The sequence below is a fragment of the Hydractinia symbiolongicarpus genome, chromosome 9, assembly GCF_029227915.1.
Source record: "Hydractinia symbiolongicarpus strain clone_291-10 chromosome 9, HSymV2.1, whole genome shotgun sequence".
Classification (NCBI taxonomy): domain Eukaryota; kingdom Metazoa; phylum Cnidaria; class Hydrozoa; order Anthoathecata; family Hydractiniidae; genus Hydractinia; species Hydractinia symbiolongicarpus.
Window position 1 is genome coordinate 19073373 of NC_079883.1, and position 26699 is coordinate 19100071.

The 26699-nt window shown below is 36.0% G+C and overlaps 1 protein-coding gene across 4 annotated transcripts; it reads left to right on the forward strand.

Moving 5' to 3' along the window:
* The first annotated feature begins 4233 nt into the window (after positions 1-4233).
* LOC130658019 (uncharacterized) lies at positions 4234-19398 on the forward strand. Of its 4 annotated transcripts, none has more exons than XM_057461043.1 (9): positions 4234-4576; positions 12731-12790; positions 12938-13037; positions 13469-13588; positions 13777-13854; positions 14069-14181; positions 14524-14652; positions 14776-14849; positions 15554-19398. In XM_057461043.1, the coding sequence occupies exon 9, from the start codon at positions 17505-17507 to the stop codon at positions 18435-18437; it is 933 nt and encodes a 310-aa protein (XP_057317026.1). In that variant the 5' UTR covers positions 4234-4576; positions 12731-12790; positions 12938-13037; positions 13469-13588; positions 13777-13854; positions 14069-14181; positions 14524-14652; positions 14776-14849; positions 15554-17504; the 3' UTR covers positions 18438-19398. The 4 variants fall into 4 exon arrangements, with proteins under 4 accessions (XP_057317026.1, XP_057317024.1, XP_057317023.1 ...); XM_057461041.1 differs by lacking the exon at positions 4234-4576 and adding an exon at positions 10886-11345 and having other exon boundaries at positions 14069-14447; XM_057461040.1 differs by lacking the exon at positions 4234-4576 and adding an exon at positions 10886-11345.
* Positions 19399-26699: the final 7301 nt, after the last annotated feature.

Here is a 26699-nt window from a genome sequence, read left to right on the forward strand (position 1 = left end):
ACATCTATTGTTTAAAGCTTATATATATAGATGAATTTCCTCGACATGTGCAACCTACACTGAAAATATGCACCATGAAGTCAATCTAACTCAAGAAATCATCAGTAGCATTGCGCCACGGTGAATTTTTTTTAATCGGTGAAACGGCTCAAGATAAGTTTATGACTTAATGTAAACAAAAATTATATTGCACTTTTGGCCAGCGTCTTGCCCTTTAAAAAAGCAATTTTAAGCAAGAAAAATACTCACTTGATTCAGGTAATTGGGTGGTTCCACACTCACTTGAACGGGTGATTTACCCTGATCGGGGGACAGTCACCCAATCGAGGAAAGATCCCGTACTGGCTATGACCTGATTGCTTAAGTCTAGAACCTATATACCATTACCAATTTCACTGGTTATAGGAGAAACTTTTTGTTCACTGATGATATTCTATATATTTAAGAATATGTGAAATGATATTTTAGCCATTACTTAAGGATGGTATTTTCGCCTATAAGATTTACCAACAGAATATGTGAAATAACACTTTAACCAAATTTAATTTTGATATTTAAATTTTGTACTATCTGCTTCAGGTTGGTATTTGCGTAATAAAACTTATTAAGATTTAAGACTATGTGAAACGATATTTTACCCAAATTCAATTTTGATATTTCAATATTGTGAATATTGTACTGTCTACCTAAGGATGTTTTTTCACATATAAGACTTGCCAATGGTAATAATATTTGAAATGACATTTTAACTAAATTCAATTTTGATATTTCAATATTGTACTGTCTACTTTAGGATGGTATTTTTGCACATCCGACTTATCAACATTTAAGAATATGTGAAATGATATTTTAGCCAAATTCAATTTTAATATTCAATTTCTGTACTCTCTACTAAGGATGTCTACTTCAGGATGGTATTTTTGCATATAAGACTTATCTCAACTTTAAGAATATTTGAAATGACATTTTAACCAAATTCAATTTTGATATTTAAATTTTGTACTGTCTACTTAAGGATAGTTATTTCTCACAAAGACTTATTAAGATTTAAGAATATGTGAAATCACATTTTAACCAAATTCAATTTTGATATTTCAATATTGTACTGTCTACTTAAGGATGGTATTTTCGCACAAAGACTTATCAACATTTAAGAATATGTGAAATGATATTTTAGCCATTTTTAAATTTCATATTTAGATATCGTACTGTCTACTTAAGGAAGGTATTTTCGTAATAAGACTTATTAAGATTTAAGAATATGTGAAATGATATTTTAGACAGTTTAAATCTTGATAATGAAATTTTGTTGTTTCTAACTAACGATGATGTTTTAGGAGATAAGACCTGTCAGTATATAGTATGTAAACTGATATTTTAGCATTAAAATTTTGATATTTAAATTGATGTTTGTGATTTAAAATTGCAAAATATAAAGTCTCTTTATGTTTTTTTTGCTAAATTCATGTTCAACTAGCTGAATACCCGTGGGGGAATCCACTGAATCTCTCATTAAACCGATGTAAGGGATACCAAACAAAAACATACAACACAGTAATATGAATCTTTAAAAGTCACAATTTGTATTATTCTAGTTTATAACCACCAGAACAAAACGTCCAAAAATATAAATATGTGCAGCAATAAAAAAATAACAATAAAAGAGAAAAAAACCCTGGGATTGAAGTTGCTCACAATCTGCGTTATATTTGTACCCGCTGAAGCAGAACGCTTAAAAATATAAGCATGTCCAGCAACAAATAAAAAAGCAAAAAGTTTAACAAAATCGAAGGTGGCTAACAAATCTGTTAAAACTATATACTTGCTTTGCTATACCCGAAATATAAAAGGGAAAATGGTATACCAGACATTAGAAAAAATCGATAAGTCACACAAATAAGGTTATTGCAAAGTTTCCACAACGTACAGATTCTAATGCATCATACCAAATTAGCTATTTAGTCTATTGCATATAGCAACCTTCCAAATGCGCAAACGTGCAGTGCATGATAACAATGCAGTGTTTTCGAATTGAAGAATCGAATATTATTATAAACGGTAACGTAACAAATGTAAACATTGATTTAACTTTGTTTACATTAAGGTTTATTATAACGACATCAACCACTTCGTAGCGTTAAAAACAGTAACAACGAAAAAATACTTTCTACATTTTATATAAACTCTTCTCTATTATATACACGCTGTATTTTATAAGAATAGTGTTTTTTTTTTCGTTTCGGCCTTCATGTTCTTAGCTTTCCCTGGTGTACTTGCCCATTGTTTTGGAGAGAAAAAGGTTCAGTCATACAAATTTTTATATTAAAAGAAACAACCAAGCTTAGACATATTCTTAGGATATTCTGACCCATTGTTTAGAGTATTTTCTTACAAAAAATGTTAAATATGTTCAGGCTAAATACAAAACATATTTAACTTCATATTAAAGGGAAAGTTTAGCTGGAAGCGTGTAAACGGCTTAAAAACGTCGCTTTACATTTTAGATTCTTATAAAAATTGTGTCAAAAGAAAACGCATTTAAGACTCAACAAGGAACTAAAAATCTAAAGGAAAAGCTGAGCTCTGAAAGTTAAAACGGTTAAAAAAAAACGTTACACACCTAAACTTATCTCTTTACCAGATAAACTAAACAACACACCTGCCTTTCTTTTGCTTTCTCAGTTAGCTAGCGTCTCTGGATAAAAGACCAATCAGTTTTTCACTTCGATTATTAAACTTCGCTTCATCCCAAAGAAAACAAATTGAAAATGTATAGCTAGCTACAATTGTCTGATACATTTCCAATCAGTTCTCTTTTTGACGTTATATTGTCGTACGTTTTTCTTCTTTATAACAAATATTTCTGACAACAACATAAACTTTTTTTATTCTCGCTCGACATCAACAGTCGCTCTACAATGACAACAGTTTTGTTCTTTACTTCTTAGATTCGAATTATCATTCGAATTCGATAGTTTTTTAAAAGAAAGCAACTTCGGTCCCAGAACACAAAAAAGATAGAAGAAACAAATAAGCTTTAATCTAACCTCGTGATGAGTAAACCTTGTTTGAAATAACTTTTTTCAGGATTACTTTGAAAAAGAGACAACTTTCTTCGCTTCGGTTTTCATTTTTCAGTTAACTTTGTTTCCGTGAGATACGGCGCGCACATGGTAAACCGGGGGTAAAATTTAATTATTCTATCTTAAACGACCAGCGGGGCTTTTACAACAACAAAAACAAATAAAACCATTTGAAATTAAAATAAAAATTAGTTTTAAAGAGTAAGGAAAAAGAGTTTTATTTTTAAAAAAAAAATAAGAAAAGAGAATTAAATATTTATATAGTAACCCCCTGATTTGCGTTTTCTTTAACTTGGTAAATTTTAGCGTAACGCCACGTCGTAAGAAAGTGACCTGTGATTTGTGTGACGTGGCCTCACCGTGCGCACACACACACAAGGCGTATTAATATATAGATGATAACTTATATCATGGTAGAATAAAAGACCATATTAAGATGCAGATATGTATTTTAATGGATTGCGATAGCGATGTTCTCGTAATTAATGTGGCCCCTTGTCAGCAGCAAAACAATAGTGTAGATCGTGAAATATTCGCATTATAATATTACATCTTGAAAATGGTGTCGATAGAACACATAACAATGCGTTCTGATGCGATGCGAAAACACTTTTTAAAGTGTCTAGAAACAAGTAAGTTTTCGGACTTTCCGCTGGAGAAAAAACCCGGCGTATTGCAAGCAGAGAGCCATGTTCGAGTGAACCTCTACCGTACTTGCAAGCTACCTTGGTTATGGTACCACAAGAAGTCCAAGGATGGCACAATGCGATCTGTGCTCTTTGTGGTATCATCGTAAATGCGAAAATATTTGTGACAAGGTATTTGCAAACAAAAAAGCAAAATGGCTCGAAGTGTGTTTTACTGAAAGAACAGTAATATGAACTGAGCGTATATTTTTATTTATCTTTCAGAATATAAAAACAGATTCGGAAACTAGCTTTCCATATGTTTTCACAAACCCACAAGATAAGTTGCCCCCTGGGGTTCAATGTTTTGCGGAAATGCAATATTGCATACATTAAGATCCGCTAATTATGCAATTCTAATTGAATAAATTACTAACCTCAAATTTATTAAATCTACCTGAGTTTGCACTATGAAATTCTTCATTAACCAGTTAAACTGGTGCAAATAGTGAAGCCGGTGCCGATTAGGATATCCAAAATTTCGCAGGATGAAACAGCCACATGCGGCTAAATTGACACAAAAACAGGACCACAAAACCCAAACGGCGGGGGGTGGTCGGCCCCCCAAAATCAGTTCTATACGCGGCGATGGACGTTGGGCGGCCGTTATTCTAGTTCATTTTAATAATGGGCGTAAAAATCAAAGAGCAAAGGGCTCACAGAGATACACCTAAATTTTTGAGCTGAATCTTTGCTGGTGTATTTCCACCAGTACACCATAGCTAAATCCGCCCCTGGTAGCAGCACTGCAGTTGATTTATTTTGGTTAGCTCCTACTACCGACCCCTTAGAACTGCTGACCACTAGGTTTGCATTTTAACCTATATATAGGCCATGCTTTTCCATCCCATTTCTCTTCAGTTCTTCTCCTCGAATATGCTCCGCCTCCCTCCCATCTACTACGGTTTTTCAATTCCACTATTGCCTAGACTTTATGCTATTCAATCGTTTTTAGTCTTTTTTTGCAGTTTTTGGTTTAGTCATCTATACAGTCCTTGCGTTGTTGTGTTCCACCCAAAGTACGGCGGCTGCCCAAAATTGGGCATTTCAAATCATAACCTAAGAAGGGCAAAACTATGCAAAGTAAAACACATTCTTTTATCAGTTGAAACTGCATTCCTTGCGTCTTAAACTACTTTATTTTTTAGGCCTTAATTTAACGAAAATTCGCTCTTATCAACACATATTTAACCAAAACTTAAACTTTTAATCTATTTCTATCTAATATATTTTTTAAACTATTTCAGTAAAAGCATGCCCGGATAGGGTGGCATTGTAATATTGACAATTTTTGACTAACTTTGGGCAGGAATAGCAACCACCCAAAGTAGGGCATTTTAATATTGACGATTTTTGATCGACTTTGGGTAGGAATAAAAACCACCCGGTCATTTTAATATTGACCATCTTTGATCGACTTTGGGCAGGAAAAAAAACACCCAAAGTAGGGCATTTTTAATATTGACCATTTTTGACTAACTTTGAGCAGGAATAGCAACTACCCAAAGTAGGGCATTTTAATATTGGCGATTTTTGACCGACTTTGCGCTGAAAAAAAAAACAACCAAAGCAGGGCATTTTCATATTGACGATTTTTGACTAACTTTAGGCAGGAATAAAAACAACCCAAAGTAGGACATTTTAATATTGACGATTTTTGACCGGGTTTGGGCGGGAATAAAAACCATTTAAAGTCTGGCAGCTATATAGTATGGATATAAGTATGGATCGACCTTAAGTTTATAAGTATGGATCGACCTTACGTCGACATTGTGATGTGAAATAGGCCCTTAGGTCGACAGTTTCGTAAGGTCGACAGAAATGCTGTCGACTTAACGTTTACGCTCTAATTATTCGATCGCTTTGTTGAATTACATCGCAACATGTCTTCCCACTTCTTCCTTGTAATCCAAACTAACAAATTATCATAACAACGGTTCAATTTATTGGTTGTGTGGTGTCTTTTAGTAGGCTTTTTTATTTTGTATTATATTACGTTGAGTCGACACGCAGCGCGAACTCCTTCTCTAGGTCGACACAGCATTCGCGCTCGATTTACACCATTAATAAAGTTGCATACTTTAATTTTTTCGCGCTCCACATGTCACATGATGAAAACGAAACAAAATGAAAACAGGGTCGTTAATCAACTTGCTAGTAAACTTGAACAAGATGTGTTGTAACAATAACTAGCTAGCTCTATGTGTGATTGTTTATATTTTATACATTGTACGGTTCCGTTTTGAGAGAACTTATTTTATTCAGGCAGTGTTAATATTTTAAAGTACTTAAGGTTGCTATTAATACAATGGAGAGCATCCTTGCTAAATGAAATAACCTCCACATATAGGAAATTTCCACTCTTTTCCTAAAACAACATATTACGGAGCCAACTCGTGTTACTGAAAATAGTAGCACTCTTATAGACTTGATACTTTCTAACAGTTCTTGTATTTCCCTGCTCTTTCTTTTGTATATTGATGACTTAAAATCTGTCATCAATTCAAACTACCACCATCTATATGCAGATGATACAATAATTATTTCGTCTCATAAAAACTTGGATACCCTTGTCTCCCAGGTCGAGTTAGAACTTTCGCAAGTCGACCTCTGGCTGAATAATAACAAAATGACTATTAATACGGACAAAACTGAAACAATCTTTTTCGGCAACCACAGCCAGTTAAAAAAAGTTGAGAACAAAACTATCAACTATATGGGTATTCCTTTGAAGAGGAGCGAAAAAGTTAAATATCTTGGGGTAACATTTGATCAAAAAATGCAATGGGAAAAGCACATTAATGACATAAATAGAAAAATACTAATTAAATATTCTAAAATTAGAACCATTGCATCCTGTTTAACACCTCACACAAAAAACCTTTTAATTAATGCACTTGTCATGCCATATTTCCACTACTGCTCCTCGGCATGGGCTTGTGCCACCCAAGGTAGATTGGGAAAACTAGAAAAACGATTAAAATGTGTCCGTACCTTTCTTGGGAAAGAGAGGGAATATTCAATGAATAATTTACTCATCAAAAATGATGCCATATTAGTTTTCAAAGCCATGAATCACATTGCTCCTGATTACATGCGCTCAAAATTCCTTTTGACAAAAAACTGTCATAATCATCAAACAAGAGGAGCTTCAAAAAACAGGTTCACACTTCCCTTGGTCAACACGGAATTTGGCAAAAAAGCCTTCCCATTTAGAGCTGCAAAAGTGTGGAATAATCTTCCAGACCAAGTGACCTGTGATGGAAGTCTGCTTTCGTTTAAGACTTCCATCTCGAATGTATTTGGCAAATTCTAATGGAGATCACTTTTTAACTTTTTAATTTTTGTTTTTTATTCTTTTTCTTTTCAATTTTCACAGATTATAAATGTTACTATGTTTGATTGAGCTGAGGCAGTCTGAGGTTTATCATTTTTTGTTTCTTTTTTGTTCTAGTGGCCCCCAGTGGAAACAATCCACTAACTATAGGTTTTTGTGATTTTCTGGGCTAGCCACTTTAAATATTTATTATTATTATTATTATTATTATTACAAAAAGAGTGGTAGCTATATAGCTAGATCAGATAGAATGGTTTCCCCTTTGTTACCAGTGTTGTTGTAATTGCCCCACCAATCTCAGCAAGTCGGAACATCTATTGTTTAAAGCTTATATATATAGATGAATTTCCTCGACATGTGCAACCTACACTGAAAATATGCACCATGAAGTCAATCTAACTCAAGAAATCATCAGTAGCATTGCGCCACGGTGAATTTTTTTTAATCGGTGAAACGGCTCAAGATAAGTTTATGACTTAATGTAAACAAAAATTATATTGCACTTTTGGCCAGCGTCTTGCCCTTTAAAAAAGCAATTTTAAGCAAGAAAAATACTCACTTGATTCAGGTAATTGGGTGGTTCCACACTCACTTGAACGGGTGATTTACCCTGATCGGGGGACAGTCACCCAATCGAGGAAAGATCCCGTACTGGCTATGACCTGATTGCTTAAGTCTAGAACCTATATACCATTACCAATTTCACTGGTTATAGGAGAAACTTTTTGTTCACTGATGATATTCTATATATTTAAGAATATGTGAAATGATATTTTAGCCATTACTTAAGGATGGTATTTTCGCCTATAAGATTTACCAACAGAATATGTGAAATAACACTTTAACCAAATTTAATTTTGATATTTAAATTTTGTACTATCTGCTTCAGGTTGGTATTTGCGTAATAAAACTTATTAAGATTTAAGACTATGTGAAACGATATTTTACCCAAATTCAATTTTGATATTTCAATATTGTGAATATTGTACTGTCTACCTAAGGATGTTTTTTCACATATAAGACTTGCCAATGGTAATAATATTTGAAATGACATTTTAACTAAATTCAATTTTGATATTTCAATATTGTACTGTCTACTTTAGGATGGTATTTTTGCACATCCGACTTATCAACATTTAAGAATATGTGAAATGATATTTTAGCCAAATTCAATTTTAATATTCAATTTCTGTACTCTCTACTAAGGATGTCTACTTCAGGATGGTATTTTTGCATATAAGACTTATCTCAACTTTAAGAATATTTGAAATGACATTTTAACCAAATTCAATTTTGATATTTAAATTTTGTACTGTCTACTTAAGGATAGTTATTTCTCACAAAGACTTATTAAGATTTAAGAATATGTGAAATCACATTTTAACCAAATTCAATTTTGATATTTCAATATTGTACTGTCTACTTAAGGATGGTATTTTCGCACAAAGACTTATCAACATTTAAGAATATGTGAAATGATATTTTAGCCATTTTTAAATTTCATATTTAGATATCGTACTGTCTACTTAAGGAAGGTATTTTCGTAATAAGACTTATTAAGATTTAAGAATATGTGAAATGATATTTTAGACAGTTTAAATCTTGATAATGAAATTTTGTTGTTTCTAACTAACGATGATGTTTTAGGAGATAAGACCTGTCAGTATATAGTATGTAAACTGATATTTTAGCATTAAAATTTTGATATTTAAATTGATGTTTGTGATTTAAAATTGCAAAATATAAAGTCTCTTTATGTTTTTTTTGCTAAATTCATGTTCAACTAGCTGAATACCCGTGGGGGAATCCACTGAATCTCTCATTAAACCGATGTAAGGGATACCAAACAAAAACATACAACACAGTAATATGAATCTTTAAAAGTCACAATTTGTATTATTCTAGTTTATAACCACCAGAACAAAACGTCCAAAAATATAAATATGTGCAGCAATAAAAAAATAACAATAAAAGAGAAAAAAACCCTGGGATTGAAGTTGCTCACAATCTGCGTTATATTTGTACCCGCTGAAGCAGAACGCTTAAAAATATAAGCATGTCCAGCAACAAATAAAAAAGCAAAAAGTTTAACAAAATCGAAGGTGGCTAACAAATCTGTTAAAACTATATACTTGCTTTGCTATACCCGAAATATAAAAGGGAAAATGGTATACCAGACATTAGAAAAAATCGATAAGTCACACAAATAAGGTTATTGCAAAGTTTCCACAACGTACAGATTCTAATGCATCATACCAAATTAGCTATTTAGTCTATTGCATATAGCAACCTTCCAAATGCGCAAACGTGCAGTGCATGATAACAATGCAGTGTTTTCGAATTGAAGAATCGAATATTATTATAAACGGTAACGTAACAAATGTAAACATTGATTTAACTTTGTTTACATTAAGGTTTATTATAACGACATCAACCACTTCGTAGCGTTAAAAACAGTAACAACGAAAAAATACTTTCTACATTTTATATAAACTCTTCTCTATTATATACACGCTGTATTTTATAAGAATAGTGTTTTTTTTTTCGTTTCGGCCTTCATGTTCTTAGCTTTCCCTGGTGTACTTGCCCATTGTTTTGGAGAGAAAAAGGTTCAGTCATACAAATTTTTATATTAAAAGAAACAACCAAGCTTAGACATATTCTTAGGATATTCTGACCCATTGTTTAGAGTATTTTCTTACAAAAAATGTTAAATATGTTCAGGCTAAATACAAAACATATTTAACTTCATATTAAAGGGAAAGTTTAGCTGGAAGCGTGTAAACGGCTTAAAAACGTCGCTTTACATTTTAGATTCTTATAAAAATTGTGTCAAAAGAAAACGCATTTAAGACTCAACAAGGAACTAAAAATCTAAAGGAAAAGCTGAGCTCTGAAAGTTAAAACGGTTAAAAAAAAACGTTACACACCTAAACTTATCTCTTTACCAGATAAACTAAACAACACACCTGCCTTTCTTTTGCTTTCTCAGTTAGCTAGCGTCTCTGGATAAAAGACCAATCAGTTTTTCACTTCGATTATTAAACTTCGCTTCATCCCAAAGAAAACAAATTGAAAATGTATAGCTAGCTACAATTGTCTGATACATTTCCAATCAGTTCTCTTTTTGACGTTATATTGTCGTACGTTTTTCTTCTTTATAACAAATATTTCTGACAACAACATAAACTTTTTTTATTCTCGCTCGACATCAACAGTCGCTCTACAATGACAACAGTTTTGTTCTTTACTTCTTAGATTCGAATTATCATTCGAATTCGATAGTTTTTTAAAAGAAAGCAACTTCGGTCCCAGAACACAAAAAAGATAGAAGAAACAAATAAGCTTTAATCTAACCTCGTGATGAGTAAACCTTGTTTGAAATAACTTTTTTCAGGATTACTTTGAAAAAGAGACAACTTTCTTCGCTTCGGTTTTCATTTTTCAGTTAACTTTGTTTCCGTGAGATACGGCGCGCACATGGTAAACCGGGGGTAAAATTTAATTATTCTATCTTAAACGACCAGCGGGGCTTTTACAACAACAAAAACAAATAAAACCATTTGAAATTAAAATAAAAATTAGTTTTAAAGAGTAAGGAAAAAGAGTTTTATTTTTAAAAAAAAAATAAGAAAAGAGAATTAAATATTTATATAGTAACCCCCTGATTTGCGTTTTCTTTAACTTGGTAAATTTTAGCGTAACGCCACGTCGTAAGAAAGTGACCTGTGATTTGTGTGACGTGGCCTCACCGTGCGCACACACACACAAGGCGTATTAATATATAGATTAGAATTGATCATATATTATTTTAATATTCTTTAGGAACAAAATATCTTTAAGTTATTATTCCAAGTGTAAAGCTAAAAGTATGCTTGTAGTTCAAATCTTAGTTTATTTTTAAACTTTCCAAAGGAAATTTTTTTTTTTTTGGTGATAGATGTGTTACTAAAACTTCAAAAAATATTGCCATTATTCATTATGTAATCAATGGGGATTTTCTAAACAGCTCAGAGTCATTCGTTTTATAATGGGAAAGCACAAACAAAAATAATTTAAATTTTAGGTGTACTGTTTATTATTATGTCCTTGACTGCCCTCATATATTATAAAGATGTTAGAATTTTAGTCTTAGAGGACATAAATGGCATGAAGCTGAAGAAAATATTACCCAGAACTATTGCAGAGATGGGAAAGACCCACCACATTTGGAAAAGTTGTGGATAAACGAATCAATAGGTTTAAAAAAAATATTTCTTACATATTAGACGTTACCTTCATGAACTTTTATCCTTGTAGTTTCTTAATAGTGTTTGATTCGCTCCGATTTTATTTATGTATTTTACTAGTCTTTAACGCCCGTAGAAAGATGCACTAATGCAGAAGATGAATTGAAAAAATATAGGTTGTTTTAGAAGTTTTGCTGGTGTCAACAGTGCATATGGTGAAATATGTTATGATAAATTTCTTACCCATTGACTTTATGTCTTTAATTTATAGATCTTAAATCGCTGATTAAGAAAGTATATGGGATTGTGTGCTTTTGACGAACGTATAAGGAGATATAAGTGTTTTAAAATTATGCTGGCATCAGCAAAATACAAAAGAAATTGTGTAAAGCTTGACATGCTAAACATGGAAATGTATATGATGTGATTTTGACAAACATTTTAAGGGATATGGGGATTTAAATGTTTTTGTTTACGTCATTTCTGTCCATTCCGAAATGAGTGCTGCTTTAGGAAATTGTTCTTAATGTGGTCCTAGATAGTCCTTAGTTGCCCACGTAGGAGATAACATCAGTTATTTCTACCAAATTCCCAAGTCATTTGCCTGAAACTTAAAAGTGCAATGCAATTGTTTTAACATCAAAGTTTGGTAAATTCAGAATAATTTTATAGGTGATGTTTTATTTGCTGACAACAGTTGCAACTAAAGCTATTTGTGAAAGTTTTTTCATAAAAAACCTATTATATCATATTTCTGCTTAAGTGGAATTGATAAATCTACCAGCGTTGATCAATGTGAAAAACCTTTTTAAATTCACGACAACATATTAATGTATCTCCAGAAATTGCTCTTTTTTCTCTTCCTATTTCTATAGTATAAACTTAAGATGATTAAAGACACAAACGCATTTTATTTGACAAAAATAATATATGTAAAATATATGTTGCTCAAATCCACCTTGCAATCTAAAATATAATTAAGGAAATGAATGCACCACAAAAAAAATTATTTGAGGAAACAAATTTGCAACTAATAAACATTAGTTGCAAGCAAAATTAATGGAAACATAATGGAAATAGTGCATTTGTACATTGTGAATTTTGCAAACAAAATTACATTGTATGCTGAGAACAGTAGTTTTAAAAAAATACACAAAACTCCCCCAAAAAGTATTAACAGTTTGTGGCAGCATATATTTTATATATCTTGCTGTTATGGGGACAACAATAGGAATAATCATATTTATATTTGTGCACAAAGAAATAAAATTTTTATAGTCTAATAAAGACTTAGCTAGAATACTGCACGATTGCATGACATACAATAAAGAAAATCTTGTTATTAAAATGCATTCTACTGTTTGTTTAAATTCTGACATGTGGAATATTTTTTAGGTTATGGTGCTTTTGTAACAAGATGCATAAGAAAAGGAGAGTTTTTATGTGAATATGCAGGTAAATATAGTACATAGAATCATGTTCATAAACACATGCAATATGGGTATTTTTAAGCTACCAGCTTTTAAAAATTCAATTAATTTATATTTTATCCTAATATAACCTGTGTTTGTTATAAAAGAAATGACTATTTTGTTTTTACAGGGGACCTTATCAGTGACCATGATGCAGAACTCCGAGAAATAAATTACGCTCAGGAAAAATGTGGCAACTTCATTTTTTACTTACATAAGAAAGATCAATGGTTTGTAATTGCTGTTTATTTTAAATATTTTACCATTTTTCTACTAGTAAATAAGGGCCTAAGGCGGCAGAACAATTGAAAAAACCTGTCATTTGAATTTTGATGTTGCCTCTTTTGTGTAAAGACGTTTTTACTTTAATGATACGCACTGAAATTTTTTTGTGCTTTTTTTTTAACTTCGTTTTGAAACTATCAAGACATGACCTTTATAAATTCCTAATTTAAAATAATGTAACATAAATACTAATAATCCTTACTCTCTATGTTGCAGTGTTTGCTAATTAACTACTCACATTAATTTAGGGGTTGATTTCAATGTGGAAATTAATAAACCAGTAATTTCTTAAGTTTCATTAACTCCAATTTTTCAAATGAAAAAATGCAAAACGAAATTGTTTTATTTATTATTTTATTTATCTTTCAATTTTTAGTTTTCTTTGCTGCATGTTAAGTATATAAGCTTATAACATTTCACAACCCAGTAATCGGAGATTACAAACCGAAGAAGAGACTAAAGTCAGTGGTTTATTTTCACATTTTTCGATGAAAAGGTATGGATTTAATAAATAATGATTTTAACACATGTTAAATATCATTTTTTTATATATAAAAATGCAACTTATAATTTTGTGAAACGAGTTGTAATATCAGTACGGTTTCATTAGAAGTTTTAATATAGTGGTTACTGTTTTGTTTTGTTATGCAATTCAATATTCCAACATCCTCTGTTTACATGTAGGAGAAAGAAGTAGCTGACGTGGTTTCTGAAACTATAAATCATGTATTGAAGGATGTATGTGGCACGGAAAATCCAACGGTAATTTTACTGTCAATATTAGATGTGATGTACTACGTATTAGTATTAGTTTCTTAATAAAATTTAGTACTTGAAAGCATGCCATTATCTTACTTAAATAGAAAACGGCTGTGAATAAATCCGTGATTCCGGAAGAGCCATTATTTAAAATGAGAGATATTACCTTAATGCCAAAGATTCGTGACTTTCCTTGACCTTGACGCATTTTCTTTAGACTTCAAAAAACAGACGCGTTGCATTAAAGTAAAAAAGTGTTGAAGTGAAGGTCCCGGTCAAATCCTTAATGAAGACTCTCTAAATAACAGACACCATTTGTTAAACATTCTCGTTAGTGGATAGTTTACCGTTTTACATTGTTACCTTAGTTCTGTCAAACAGGGAGAAAAGCAAATGCGTTTTTTTTTCTCCCTCCACTAAGCTTAATTGACCAGTAGTTCTTGGGTAAGAAGTACGTTTCTTGTCGAATGGAAGCTGAAAATAAGAATCGTCAAAGAAGTGGACATCTCGATTGACAGACAAAATGATGGCAGAGAAGGTGTCCGCTAGTTAGAGTCGACTGTATTTTAAATTACCGAAGTAATTAAGTACCCCAAGTAAGGCCTTCAGGAAATCCACTTCAGGGAAAAATTCTAAATTAGTTTACATGAATTTACAATCCAATCTATTTAGTCACTTGGAAATAATCAATGTGATCACTGTTCTCAGCCCCTTGACTTTAAGGACTATATAGCTGTCGAGCCCGCTATTGAAAACCAATTAGATGACGATGTCAATGATTTAGATTTCAAACCCGGTAAGGTAAGTCTGCTTTTGTCTGCTCTGCGTGTTTTACAACGATTGCCCAAAGCAACACTTTTTTGTTCCGTGGAAATCCTAGTAAGAAATAACGATTTATTATTTTTTTTTTTAATTATTTTTTAGATTTCAGTGACGATGAGTTTGATACAGAGGTAGCTGCTGATGTAAAACTGGAAGAAGCCATAAAAAAGATAACTGTTAGTTTCATAGCTTATTTATAATTGCACAAAGTTGATAACAGTAACTGCCTTATTAAATAGAAATAACATCAAAATGAGGTCCTTTGTGATAATCTTTACAATTTAATTTTTTAAAGTAATTTATCATCTATATATAAATATTCATTATCCAAAACAGCCTAATTCATTTTACAGTAAACCTAATTTTTTTATGTAGTAGTTTTCCAGGAATTTATTTCTGCAGATAAAATTTTTTTATATAAAAGAATTGATTTTTAGCACTTCGCCCCGAACATTGTTTAGCGCATTATAAAAAAACGCCGCAACAATTGTTGGGTCTTACATAACCGTGATATGGTGTATTAGGCAAAGTGTTTATTTTCTTTCGTTTATTTTCTTTTGTTTAACAGTTGTGTACAATTTTGTAGTATTCATCTATCAAAATTTAAGCTAACTCTAACCCTTGCGGGTCTGAGAATAGGGGAAAACTAAATCAATTGCATTCACCCATAGCGAGGCATTTTTATACATCTCCTTTCGTTTCCAAATATTTGTTGTTTTAAATGTAAAACAAAATTGTACATAGATACGGCGTTCGCATCTTGTTAAAAGAACTGTATGTAATAAATAGGAAGTCTTAACAAGACGCACTTATTATGGCTACTTTTTAACTAACTGACGCGAAATGCTCTCTAAAAACTATTAATTATTGTTTTTTACAGGAACTTTGTGCTGGTATAAAAGGCGAGAATGAGGAGGTTGAATTTTTACCAGTGAACGAAGTATCAATAATAAATGATACTGGAATTGCTTTAGGAGATAGTGTGGGTGAAGTTTTTGATACGGATGAAAGCGACATGGATGACGGTACCGTTTCAGAGCAAAACGCCGAAACGAAAGAAGGATTTGGGAATAGTAATCCTACTAATGATGTACGGAAAGGAAAGAAAAAAAGAAAAAGTTAAAAAAAGATCTACAGGCCTTGCTTTTTTGTGTAGATGGGACGTTACAAAAAATAAAAATTAAACATAGAGAAGAACCTGCTGAAAAAAAAGCAAACTTGCTTCCCCGAAGAGAAAGACTAAAAGCGTTTGATAATATGCGCAAAGAGGGGATATTTAAGTATAACAGAAAACAAATGAAAAACGAAAAAAACAACATATATGAGAGAGAGGAAGGGAGATGTTGAGTTTGTGATTTGTATATAATGTAAGGGTGGTTACAGTAAAGCCTACAAAGCAAGGCACCAAATTCAATGTGGTAAAACCAGTGGGCAAGTGATGATTCCCGCCATCGCTGCAATATCTATGGTGGCAACGGACTTGGGCGATGACTTTAAGACCGTTATAAACAAAATGATTCTCGACGAAGTATCTAATATGGCAAAAAGGGATTCTATCATATTGATTATCGGCGCCCGTATTTTCAACGGACAGAAGTGCAAAACAGAGAAAAAACAAGAAACCGAAAAACGCGTTCGATTATCCATGCGTTTGCTCAGTAGATTGTATCTAAAGTTTAAGGAGTCGTTTGCTGATGCCAAAAAATGTTTTGATATGTTTTGACAAACGAAATTTAAGTCATTTAAGATACTCAATCGACGAACGTTGTAATGGACAAGATGGTTTAAAATGTGGACTCAAAGTTTAAATACAGAATCTTATAAAACAAGCCGCTAAAATATTGGAAGCGCACTATCTTGTGGAAGGAAAAAAAGTAGTAGTAGGGAGTGAATATAACCAGTTTTTTATTCCTCCTACACCTTTACCCCCAAAAACCCCGCTTACACCATTTCCACCACCACCTCCACCCAAAAACAAGTAAAAAACGAAATCATATGACGTCATCAACGCATATGTGAAATCATAATAATACAGAATATGAGTTAAGGGAAATTCCCAAATTATTCAATCCTTGACCAAACAAAATTTTCTGTTTAAAAAGAAAATCTGTATATAATAAAGCATGAGTTGGTTCAAAAATGCAATAAGTAAACTATAATACCGTGTCGGCACCAGTAGCGGCAACTCGTGAAGCTCTCGCTAAGCAACTAAGGAGCCAGGGATCAATTTTCAGGAACACTAACTTTTCACGATGAGATCCAACGGGTAACCATCGAAGATGAATATCAAGGAATTGAGGACTTCAAACACATGTTCAAGAAAGAATCGAAGCCGGCCACGAACTCAGAGGTAATCGAGGATATTCAGAACATTTTTGATGATGACGCGGAAATGATAAGAGGGGAACCGCATCAAGACATGGCGGTTCAACAAAAACCTTAAACAGCCAGTGACAGATACCATTATGCGAAAAATAACATCACACGTGGATATGCGCGTGAAGGTAATATACAGCTTTAGCTGTGAGATTTACAGAGGCGGTGGCGATGTGGCCAATTACCACAAGACAAAGAGCTCAAAGTCAATGTCAAGCATGGCTGAAATCGAGGCTTTTATGGATGAATGCGAGATGAAGCGCCTGGATCTGGAAGATGCCGAATTTTGGACGAAAGCCTACTTGCCACCCGACAGAACCATCGAGACACCAGGAGCATATTAAGGCAAAATAATATTCAAGCACGTTCAGATCAAAATAATTTCTACGAGGGAACCACTACTTGGATGTGGACCCCTACCTGATTGGTTGCGCGGAAAAAGATGTATCTATGCCATGGACGGTGAAGATGCTAGAACGGACAATCTATGCTTTTGGAGATGCTTAGCTGTAAGGGAGAGAGCGGATGTAAAAAGAGGGACAGAGTTCCTCACAAAAACGGCCCTAAAATTAGCTCGTGAATACTATGACGAACCGAAATTAAAGAGGGAAGAGGTACGTGCCACAAGGCTAGTGGATTTAGAGGGTATTGCTAAACGATTCAAGATTAACATAAGGGTATTTGAACCAAAAGATAACAACAATAAGGCTCCATGGCGTCTCGTCTATGGCCAAAATCAATACAAAAAAGACTTAGACACGATCAATATTGGTATGCTGCAGGGTCATTGTTTTTATATCAAGAAGATGGATGTATTGACGCAGCATTGGGAATGCGAGGTTTGTACACAAAGATTTACCAGATCCGAAAATCTCACACGACATAAACAGAATGAATGCGAAGGTATCAGGACCAAGATCATTTGCAAAGGCGATAGGGTTGAGCGCATGCAGAGTAGCTCTGAAAAGGTATTTTATCCCGATAAGGGTTTCAGTTACGCGGCATGCCAATGGATGGAAGCCATGTCAAAGCAAACAGGTAGGCATATACATCATGCTCTTCGTGGCATGGGGGAGAACGTGTTATACGTGAGGGTAGTAAGGCTGTATACAAGATCGATGGGTCTGATCCTCAGACAAAAACAGTATACGAATACCACAGCTGCAAATGGCATGGATGCCCATGTCAGCCTAATAGAACCAACGTGGATAAAAATAATTTTAATTTCACCAAGTTTAAAGAGGATCACATTCGGAAACTCGGCTACAATCTTGTCACTGCATGGGAGTGTGAAAATCCTCCCAAGGTTAAGAGGGTATTCAAGAAAACATTTCGACCATATCCCCACTTCATTGTCTTTGATTTCGAGGCTCTCCTTGCACCATTGAACCAGCAGCAAACGTCCTATCTAACATATATATCAGAGCATATACCCGTCAGCGTAGCCATCCACGATAGCCTACAAGAACATCCTACCTTCATCATGAATGAAGACCCAAAGGTGCTTGTGCAAAAATTCTTCGAGCAAATAGAGCAGAGACAGGTCCGGATTGTTAAAGAAGTTGAAAAGATGTACCCCAAGCCGAATGATTTCGATATGCTCCCGGAACAAACCCAAAATGCTTGGCACGAATGGGTTAACCAAGTGACGGTGATCGGTTTCAATAGCGGCAAGTACGATATCAACATTATAAAACTGTATTTTGTCGAACGAATTGCGGATGACCCCAATATCAAAGTGGGGAAAAAAGATAATGATTATATGTTTCTAACCACATCAAAATTCAATTTCATCGATATAAAAAATTTCCTCGCCCCGGTCCTTAGTTATGAAAAATAATGCAAGTTATTGGATTGCAATCTCAAAAAATTAGTGTTCCCATACGAGTGGCTAACATGCAACGAAAAGTTGAACCATGTAGGCCCAGACGATCATGAGGCGTTTTATAGCACACTCAGTGGTAGAAATACTCTATCACCCGAAGATTACCAGACGTTCAGGGATGAGTTTTTTAAAAGAGAATGCGCCACGATGCTTGATTGGTTAGCCGAATACAATATGGCGGACGTAATACCATTTATCCAGGCCGTCGACAAAACACGCAATACATACCACGAGGATGAGATTGATATTTTGAAAGATGCTGTTACCATCCCGGGTGTTTCGATGCGGTATGTACTGAATAAATCCTTGCGGTTGAACCCAGATATAAAGCTTTATTCCCCGGGTGATCACTGTAAGCATAAATGTGAGGCTCGTTACACCAAAGCCCGATTCGAGCATTGTAGACAGGTTTAAAACGCTTGTACAATATGTACAAAGAACGAGGCCTATGAACTCCTCCAAACAGGCATGGTAGGTGGCCCAGCTATCGTATTTTGTAGGTACCATGAGAGTAATGTGACGGGTATCAGATTGCATATTTATAACGAACCGAAAAAGTGCAAGACTATACTGGGCTATGATGCGAACTTGCTCTACCCAAGCACCCTGCTGCAGGACTTCCCTTGTGGGAAAGAAAAGCTTATAAAAATGGCTGACCCTGCTGGAGAATTAGATGTTCTAATGGAGAGCATTATAAACGGAGATCTATTCGGGTTTGCCCAAGTTGATATAGAAGTCCCTTCTGAGTTGCTTTGTACGGACATGCTTAAATGGTATATTAATCATGGGTTAAAGATTACAGCTTGCTATCAAATACTTAAATACTCACGGGGTAAACCATTCGCATGGTTCCTGGAAGAAATCGCGGATGCGCGTCGTCAGGCTGATAAAGACCCTGACAAACGTATTGCGGGCGATACGGCAAAATTGAAAGGGAACTCGTTCTACGGGAAGATGATAGAGGATTTGGCGAGACATAACAATACTACTTTTACACAGGATGAAAAGGTAGTAGATGCAGCAATCAGAAGCCCATATTTGGAGGATTTGAAAGAGATTGGAGACGCGTACGAGGTGAGAAGGGGGAAGCAAGGGGTTTCCATAAATAGCGAGTATCAATGTGGAATCCTTGTGTATCAATTAGCTAAATTGCGCATGCTGGAGTTCTATTATGATTTTCTGAATAAGTACGTAGATCGCCGAGATTTTGAGTATATTTACATGGATATGGATAGCGCGTATTTTGCAATCTCTGGAGATAACCTACATGACGTTGTTCGCACCGAATTACCGACAAACACTTGAGCCTCACCGGAGGGTTATTTAAGGAGGAATTTATCGGGTCTAGGATGATTGCGCAGACAGCCAAGTGCTATTTCGTCGAAGGGTTGGAAGGCACGAAATTCTCCTGTAAAGGAATGTCCCAAAGGCAGAACGAAGTAACATGGTCAAGGTGCATGGGAGCACTGAAAGGCGAGCTAGATACCGCTAAAAATGTAGGCTTCCGGGTGCATAACCGGGGGATGATCACGTATGAGCAAAACAAGCTGGGGCTATCGGTGTTCTATGATAAGAGAGTTGTACATGAGGATAACGTGCACACCTCCCCGCTGACGCTGTAAATAGTGAGGTTTCCATGTCCAAAGGTTTTGTGAAGCACTACTTCACAAAATGTAACAAAAAACAAAATGGAGGAAACCAAGGAATGCAAAAAGTCTTTATCTTTTGATAATTTTAAGATCAACAAGCGTAATGGGAAACGGACAAAACAATGTATGAAATGCATCGATAATAGGAGGGCTTCAGCTGAGCGGAACAAATGCCCGCATCAAAAACAGAAGGGTCGTTGTAAGGAATGTGATTTCCCGGGGTATATGCATGACCTTATCATGACCAGGATTCACAGTGCCCTAAACCGTGACAGAGTTAGCTTTTCAGCTTCATCGGTTGTAACAATATGCTTTACTTTTGACATGTTTATTATACATGTCAAAAGTAAAGTATATTATACATATTATACATGTTATTATACATTACATCCATTTGTACGCTATGAAGCCGAGGAGGGTTATTGAGCCGAGAATGAACGTCAGCTCCCCGTCTTGTTGCTGTTTGCTAGGTATATAGTAGTCTGACAATTTCGGGGCCTTCTTATTCGTAGCTATATAGTAATCTTGCATGCCTTCGTCTAACTCTTTCAAACTCTCGCCAGCTTGGCGCTTAAGCTCTCATTGTTGGTTATACCAATTGATCTTTGCTTGTCTATCGCGCACCCATTGGGCTTGAGCAGCTTGTAGTTTTTCAACCGCTAGATCGTGTCTTTAACGTTCTGCGTCGCTATGCGAACTCAATTTTGAGAATAAGTAGTTTGAGCCTGAGAATGCTAAAGCGTTAATTAACGCTCCTCCTGCCATTACTGCTAAGGTACCCATGTTTATCTTAGTATTCTACACTGTGAAATCTGCCATCCAGGATGTTTAATTGCGCGTCTTGGAAGACGTAGCACCTAATATCTCCATTGCCATCCGCTTTCCTGGTCATGTGCAACGTGATTCCGTCCGATAATCTCTGTAAAGGCCTACCAGAACCGTGAAGGGCCCGATCAGGTGTTGCCCTGAAATCAATGAATAGCGCATAGCGCTCGGTGAAAAATTGACCTATGGTCACTTCACTATCATGGCATCCAAATAATTCAACGATCTGCTGCAAATGATCTCGAGGGAGCATAGCATGTGAATACAGCTCATTGGGCTCACCTTCCACCGTGATAGAGGCCCTCTCGATTTTGGGGTTATAAAATCGCTCGTTGACACCCGCATAAGCCTTGGATACTCCAGGATCGACGAATAGTAGTAATATACCTACCAAGGATTTAGCAGGGGTATCTACTTGGAGATTGTATGATGTATCACTTTTCTTCATAGTCACCACTTTACTCCTCAATACTCGTTCGTATGGTAGGGCTAAGCGGCTGTTTCGCGACATCATAGCGCTCGCCAGATCCTCATTTACTAATTTTTTAAACTCGAGCGAAATGTTAGAGATTTTGTATGTAGCGTCAGCTGCTTTGGCTGCGTTTGAGCCCGCGGCTGGTGTACCGGCATCCTTGATAACGTCACCATAAGAGGCGAAATGTAGAACGAACTGTAGCCTATCGTGGAGTCCATGTTGATAAAACGGGAGATCTCTCGTCAACTCGAACATTTTCCCCAACGGAATACAAAAGGTGTTTCCGTACGCCGCGGCTATAGCACGCTCCTCATTTGCTCCTACATGGTCAGACGCTTTTACCTGTAAAGCGCGAATTGTCCCGTCATTTGGATTGATTCCCTCCAAAATCAGATTGTTCTCCCTATTAAATTTTGATATCCATAGATCACGGTAAACACTGAATATATTATAATCTGCAATATGCTGGACCTCATTCCCATTCAAAGTAATACGTAGGTCACGCACCAGGGCCTTCCCAATATTACTAACGATCGTTCTTTTCGTGTTGGTGCCGGTCAATTCCATATCAAATAGTAGTCGGATACTCCCAGGAAATATAACATCGTCTTGACCCATGTTTGGTATTTCCACATAGAGATCCTCATTCTGACCAGTCGTGGACGGTACATGACTCACTTTAACCGAGCATAGCATAGCAAGCATAGTCTTGACTTCCTGATGAGGGTTTAGTCTTCCGAAAGTACTCATTTATTTAGGTAGGCTGGTGGTTGAAATAAATGCCAATTAATCCAATATTCGAACCAGATTTTACGCCAGAGGAAGATATTCAAGAGGAGCCTGAGGAGTTCAGCAGTGAGAGCAAAATTCTTAGACCCGCGCCTGATGTCAGCCTAACACCAGGACAACAAGATGCGCGTAGGCGATTAGATGTTGGGCTTGGAGAACAGAATTTAGAGGAAACTGTCGACGATCTTTATGCTAAGCTTACCGAGCATTTAGGATTGCTGTCAACCGATAAAAATTATCATTATTTTAGGGTCGATGAGGGTATAAAGCTTTTTTTAGGGCGGTTACGCTGGGGAGTAAAGAATATATAGCGATAGCGCTTACGACTGCGACAGGTGAGTTAAGAGCTATTACAGCTATAGAGACGGCCCTAGGACCTACGCGTGTGAAGGCCTTAGGTTTTGCCGACTATGTTACACCCAACAAAGACAGTAAAATGAGAGCTCAAAAACTCCTGAATGATATTGATACAGTGGCGAATAACCCTGGTGAAATCGAGATGCTGCCGGTACTCGAGAACGTGCTCGATGACACGGAGAACCTGATCGAAGATACTTCCTTTGGTGGGAATATCACAGAGCGTGAAAGAAGAGGGTTAAACCTCGAACTTCAAACGTTACATGGTAACCTCAAGCACTTGAAAGGCAAGATGGTCTTTTACGACTCTCAGATCCCCGAGAGAGAAGCCAAGGTGAAAGAGCTCGAGAGCAAGAAAGCCACACCTGGGGCATCTGATGAACAGCTAGCTATCTGGAACAGGGATATAGCCAACGCCAAGGAAGACCTGGAACAACTACGTGATCAAAAAGAGGCTACTGCAAAAGCGCACGGTTTATTATCACCGACACTCAGAGCCAGCTGCTACACATTAAAGACACATTAATAAAAAATCGCAGGGGATGATAAAACTTTGGTTGAAAAGCTCAAGATTCTCTTCAAGAACAAGGCTTGACTATAGCGAGTATCATCTCAGCCGTGGGGTTACTGATATCAACCCTGGTCCTAGCGCTCACGGGTGGTGGGGCAGCAACAGGTGCAGGAGGAAGTGGTGGTAACAAAGGTTTCGTTCAAAAACAATTGGAGAGACAATTGGAAATTTTCAAAGTACCTTGCTGGCAAAGCGGGAGCTGCCCTCCCAGGGATCATCGGTACCATCGTATCGTTCTTTTTTCGTGTAGCCGCCAAGATTGTGGAGTATGTAGCGAGGCATCTGTATTTAGCAATTGCAGGAGCCGTAGGGATTGTAGTGACTTATGTGAGTAATAGGAGGAATAAGGCTGGGAAGAAATAGTAAGTATGGAACGTTCTGGTAAGCCACTAGCTTACATCTATTTTTTTAGCCAAATATATGCTAGAATGACTCCTACTCCTAGCGTGATAACGAGAGCCTTTGTTTCCTCGTGAACAGCAGCTTCCTCGGAGGATGGTGGAGGGAAGGGTATATCATGTAGCTTTGGTATATAATGTACCTGCTTCCTTGGTATGGTAACAGCATGCGGAGCGTTAATATTAGGATTGATACCAATCTTGAAATGGTCCTGACTGATCAGGATCTTGTTGTTGTATCATTGGACATTTCCGATCCTTAGGTTCATATCTGAGGGGATCATGTAAACCCCGTATGCTACCGAGAAGTCTACCTTGGATCTCGCATATCTAAGTACATTCTCGAATTCACTGATATCCCTACCCAGCGACGTAGGTCTAATCGCCAATTGTTCGAATGTCGTCAAGTATAGTCGTTGGGCATCAATCGCGGAGCCCTCACTCCCGATTATATTAAAGCGGGCGTTGGCTTGGCTCTCCAGAATCAAATACGCGTAGAACCTTACGCTTTGCGTTAACCTTTCAATGCCAATACGGGTTAAGCCGATCGATTTCTCGATTACTCATCTGCTCCATGATCCCTCGTCGAAATAACTAGGTCCCGCGCCAGGAAAATCTTTACGTTTGGCTTCCCACGAACTGAAAATACTCTCATTTTTCCATTCTTGCTCATTTGAAGATACACCAAATTCACGTGCTAATTGCTGGAGCTTTTGATTATTGAATGGGTTATTCAATATCTTGAAGCGGGAAGAGCCAGGCAACGATACCTCAAGATCCTCTAATATTTTTCGAATTTGGAAATAGACATGGAATCGATAAACAGCGCGAACAGAGGTAATGGAGAATTAAAGTGCTGCATTGAAATGCCGCATGCCGATGTAGCGCAAAATACCGCAAAATTCAATTGTGTCGACCAGAGGCCGAAGGGGTGGTTTTGCCAGGTATTGACCGGAGGATTACTGTGGAAAACATCTCCACGAAGATATCTGGGAATTTTAGTTTAAATGACGAGCCTTTGGCATCAACAACGATATCCTGCTTGGTAAGGTCCGAGCCCTTGAGTCTCTCGAGATAACGCCCATGATTAGGGGCATACTTTACCAGTGGGTTATAGCTATAAATATTCATTCTTTCTTTAAAGAAAGATGCGACAGCTGTATGGACAAACCTACGATTTTTGAGGACTACCTAGGGCAGGATACTAAGATCGCTCTCAAGGCTATTAGCATTCGACCTACATGATTGAATATATATAGCAACAACGATTTTACAATACGCAAAGTAGGACCTGATCAGACGGTTACCAGAATTGAAATCATGAATGTCCTGTATAAGATTGAAGATATCGCGGCCATCGGCAATACCTAGGCACAGGGCAAGATACAACTTTTTGTCCTTAAAAATGGACTATGCAGGCTACGTGTTAATAACGGATATACTGTAGTGATTTATCGACAACTGCAAGAGCTCTTGGGTCTAAAGTATAAAGAAGCAATTGATGGTGTTTGGTTAAGACCTGAAACGAGAACGCAGTATCGAGAAGAAATTAATATTGGGAACCGAATCACTTTTCAAGAAGGAAAAGGTGACCGTCAAGTCCCTGTCTTCATTCCACCAGACGTGATATCTGCTTTATTTTCTATGTGACAAAGATATCAGGGAGCAATGTGATGTTGATCCAGGCAACGAGTACGTTTTTTCATCCACACATGGCAGTGATAATCATGTTTCTGGGTGGCATGCTTTAATGCTTTGTTGCAAGAAAGCAAATCTTCCTGGACATATCAATGGAACGTTAAATCGTCATAGAGTTTCCTCACTCATTGGCGCTCTGGGTCTTCAGGAATCGGAACAACAGCTTGCATTCGATCACTTTGGGCACAGCGGAGATGTTAACAAAAATATCTACCAAGTGCCACAGGCCAGTTGCCTAGTACTGACAAGTACCTTCAGTTGATTGATAGCGGACTTGATAATAGGACGCTTCTTAAAAAGTTAAATGAAAACCTTCCAAAAACGTCGAGTCCAATCCGGTCCTGTTCAAAGGTCAGAAAGAGAATGTTGAAACTAAAAGGTGGGTCTTTTTTATATGAACAAAATATAGAGAATTATTTTTATATAAATATAAGCAACTGAGTTGCTAAGGAATGCGGCTGAATTTTATGTCAAAAAATAAGCTGCTGTTGAGCAACTGGGTATGTTTAAAATTTGAAACGTTAAGCAACTGAGCGTTAAATCTTATTCTATCTTTTTAAGTATAAAAAGCTTTTGTAGGAATGAGTAATAATATAAAAAGTGCAAAAATAAGCTAATTTCGCTTGGCTTGATGCGGAAGTCTAAATTTTATTGAGAATAATTGAAAAATAGCATTCTTACCTCGTTTGTTCCCGTTTCTCCCACTTTCTGCGTGATTGTTAAAGAGAACCGTCACAAGTAGTGTATTCTGTTTCAGTATTAGGTAGCGGAGAAGAGGGTGATTCAGAAGAGTTATAAAATAATGATGTCCGCCCGGAAAAAAAGTATTAATTCAAACAGGTCATTCTCACTTCTCAGTTTTTAATATAGCTCCAGATTACTTTTGATAAAATTTTTGAAAAGAACCGTTACAAAGAGTTTATTATGTTTCACCATTGAATAATAAAGGAGAGAGTGAATCCGAAGAGTCATAGAAAGTCTTGCCGAAAAAACTTTTGATTCG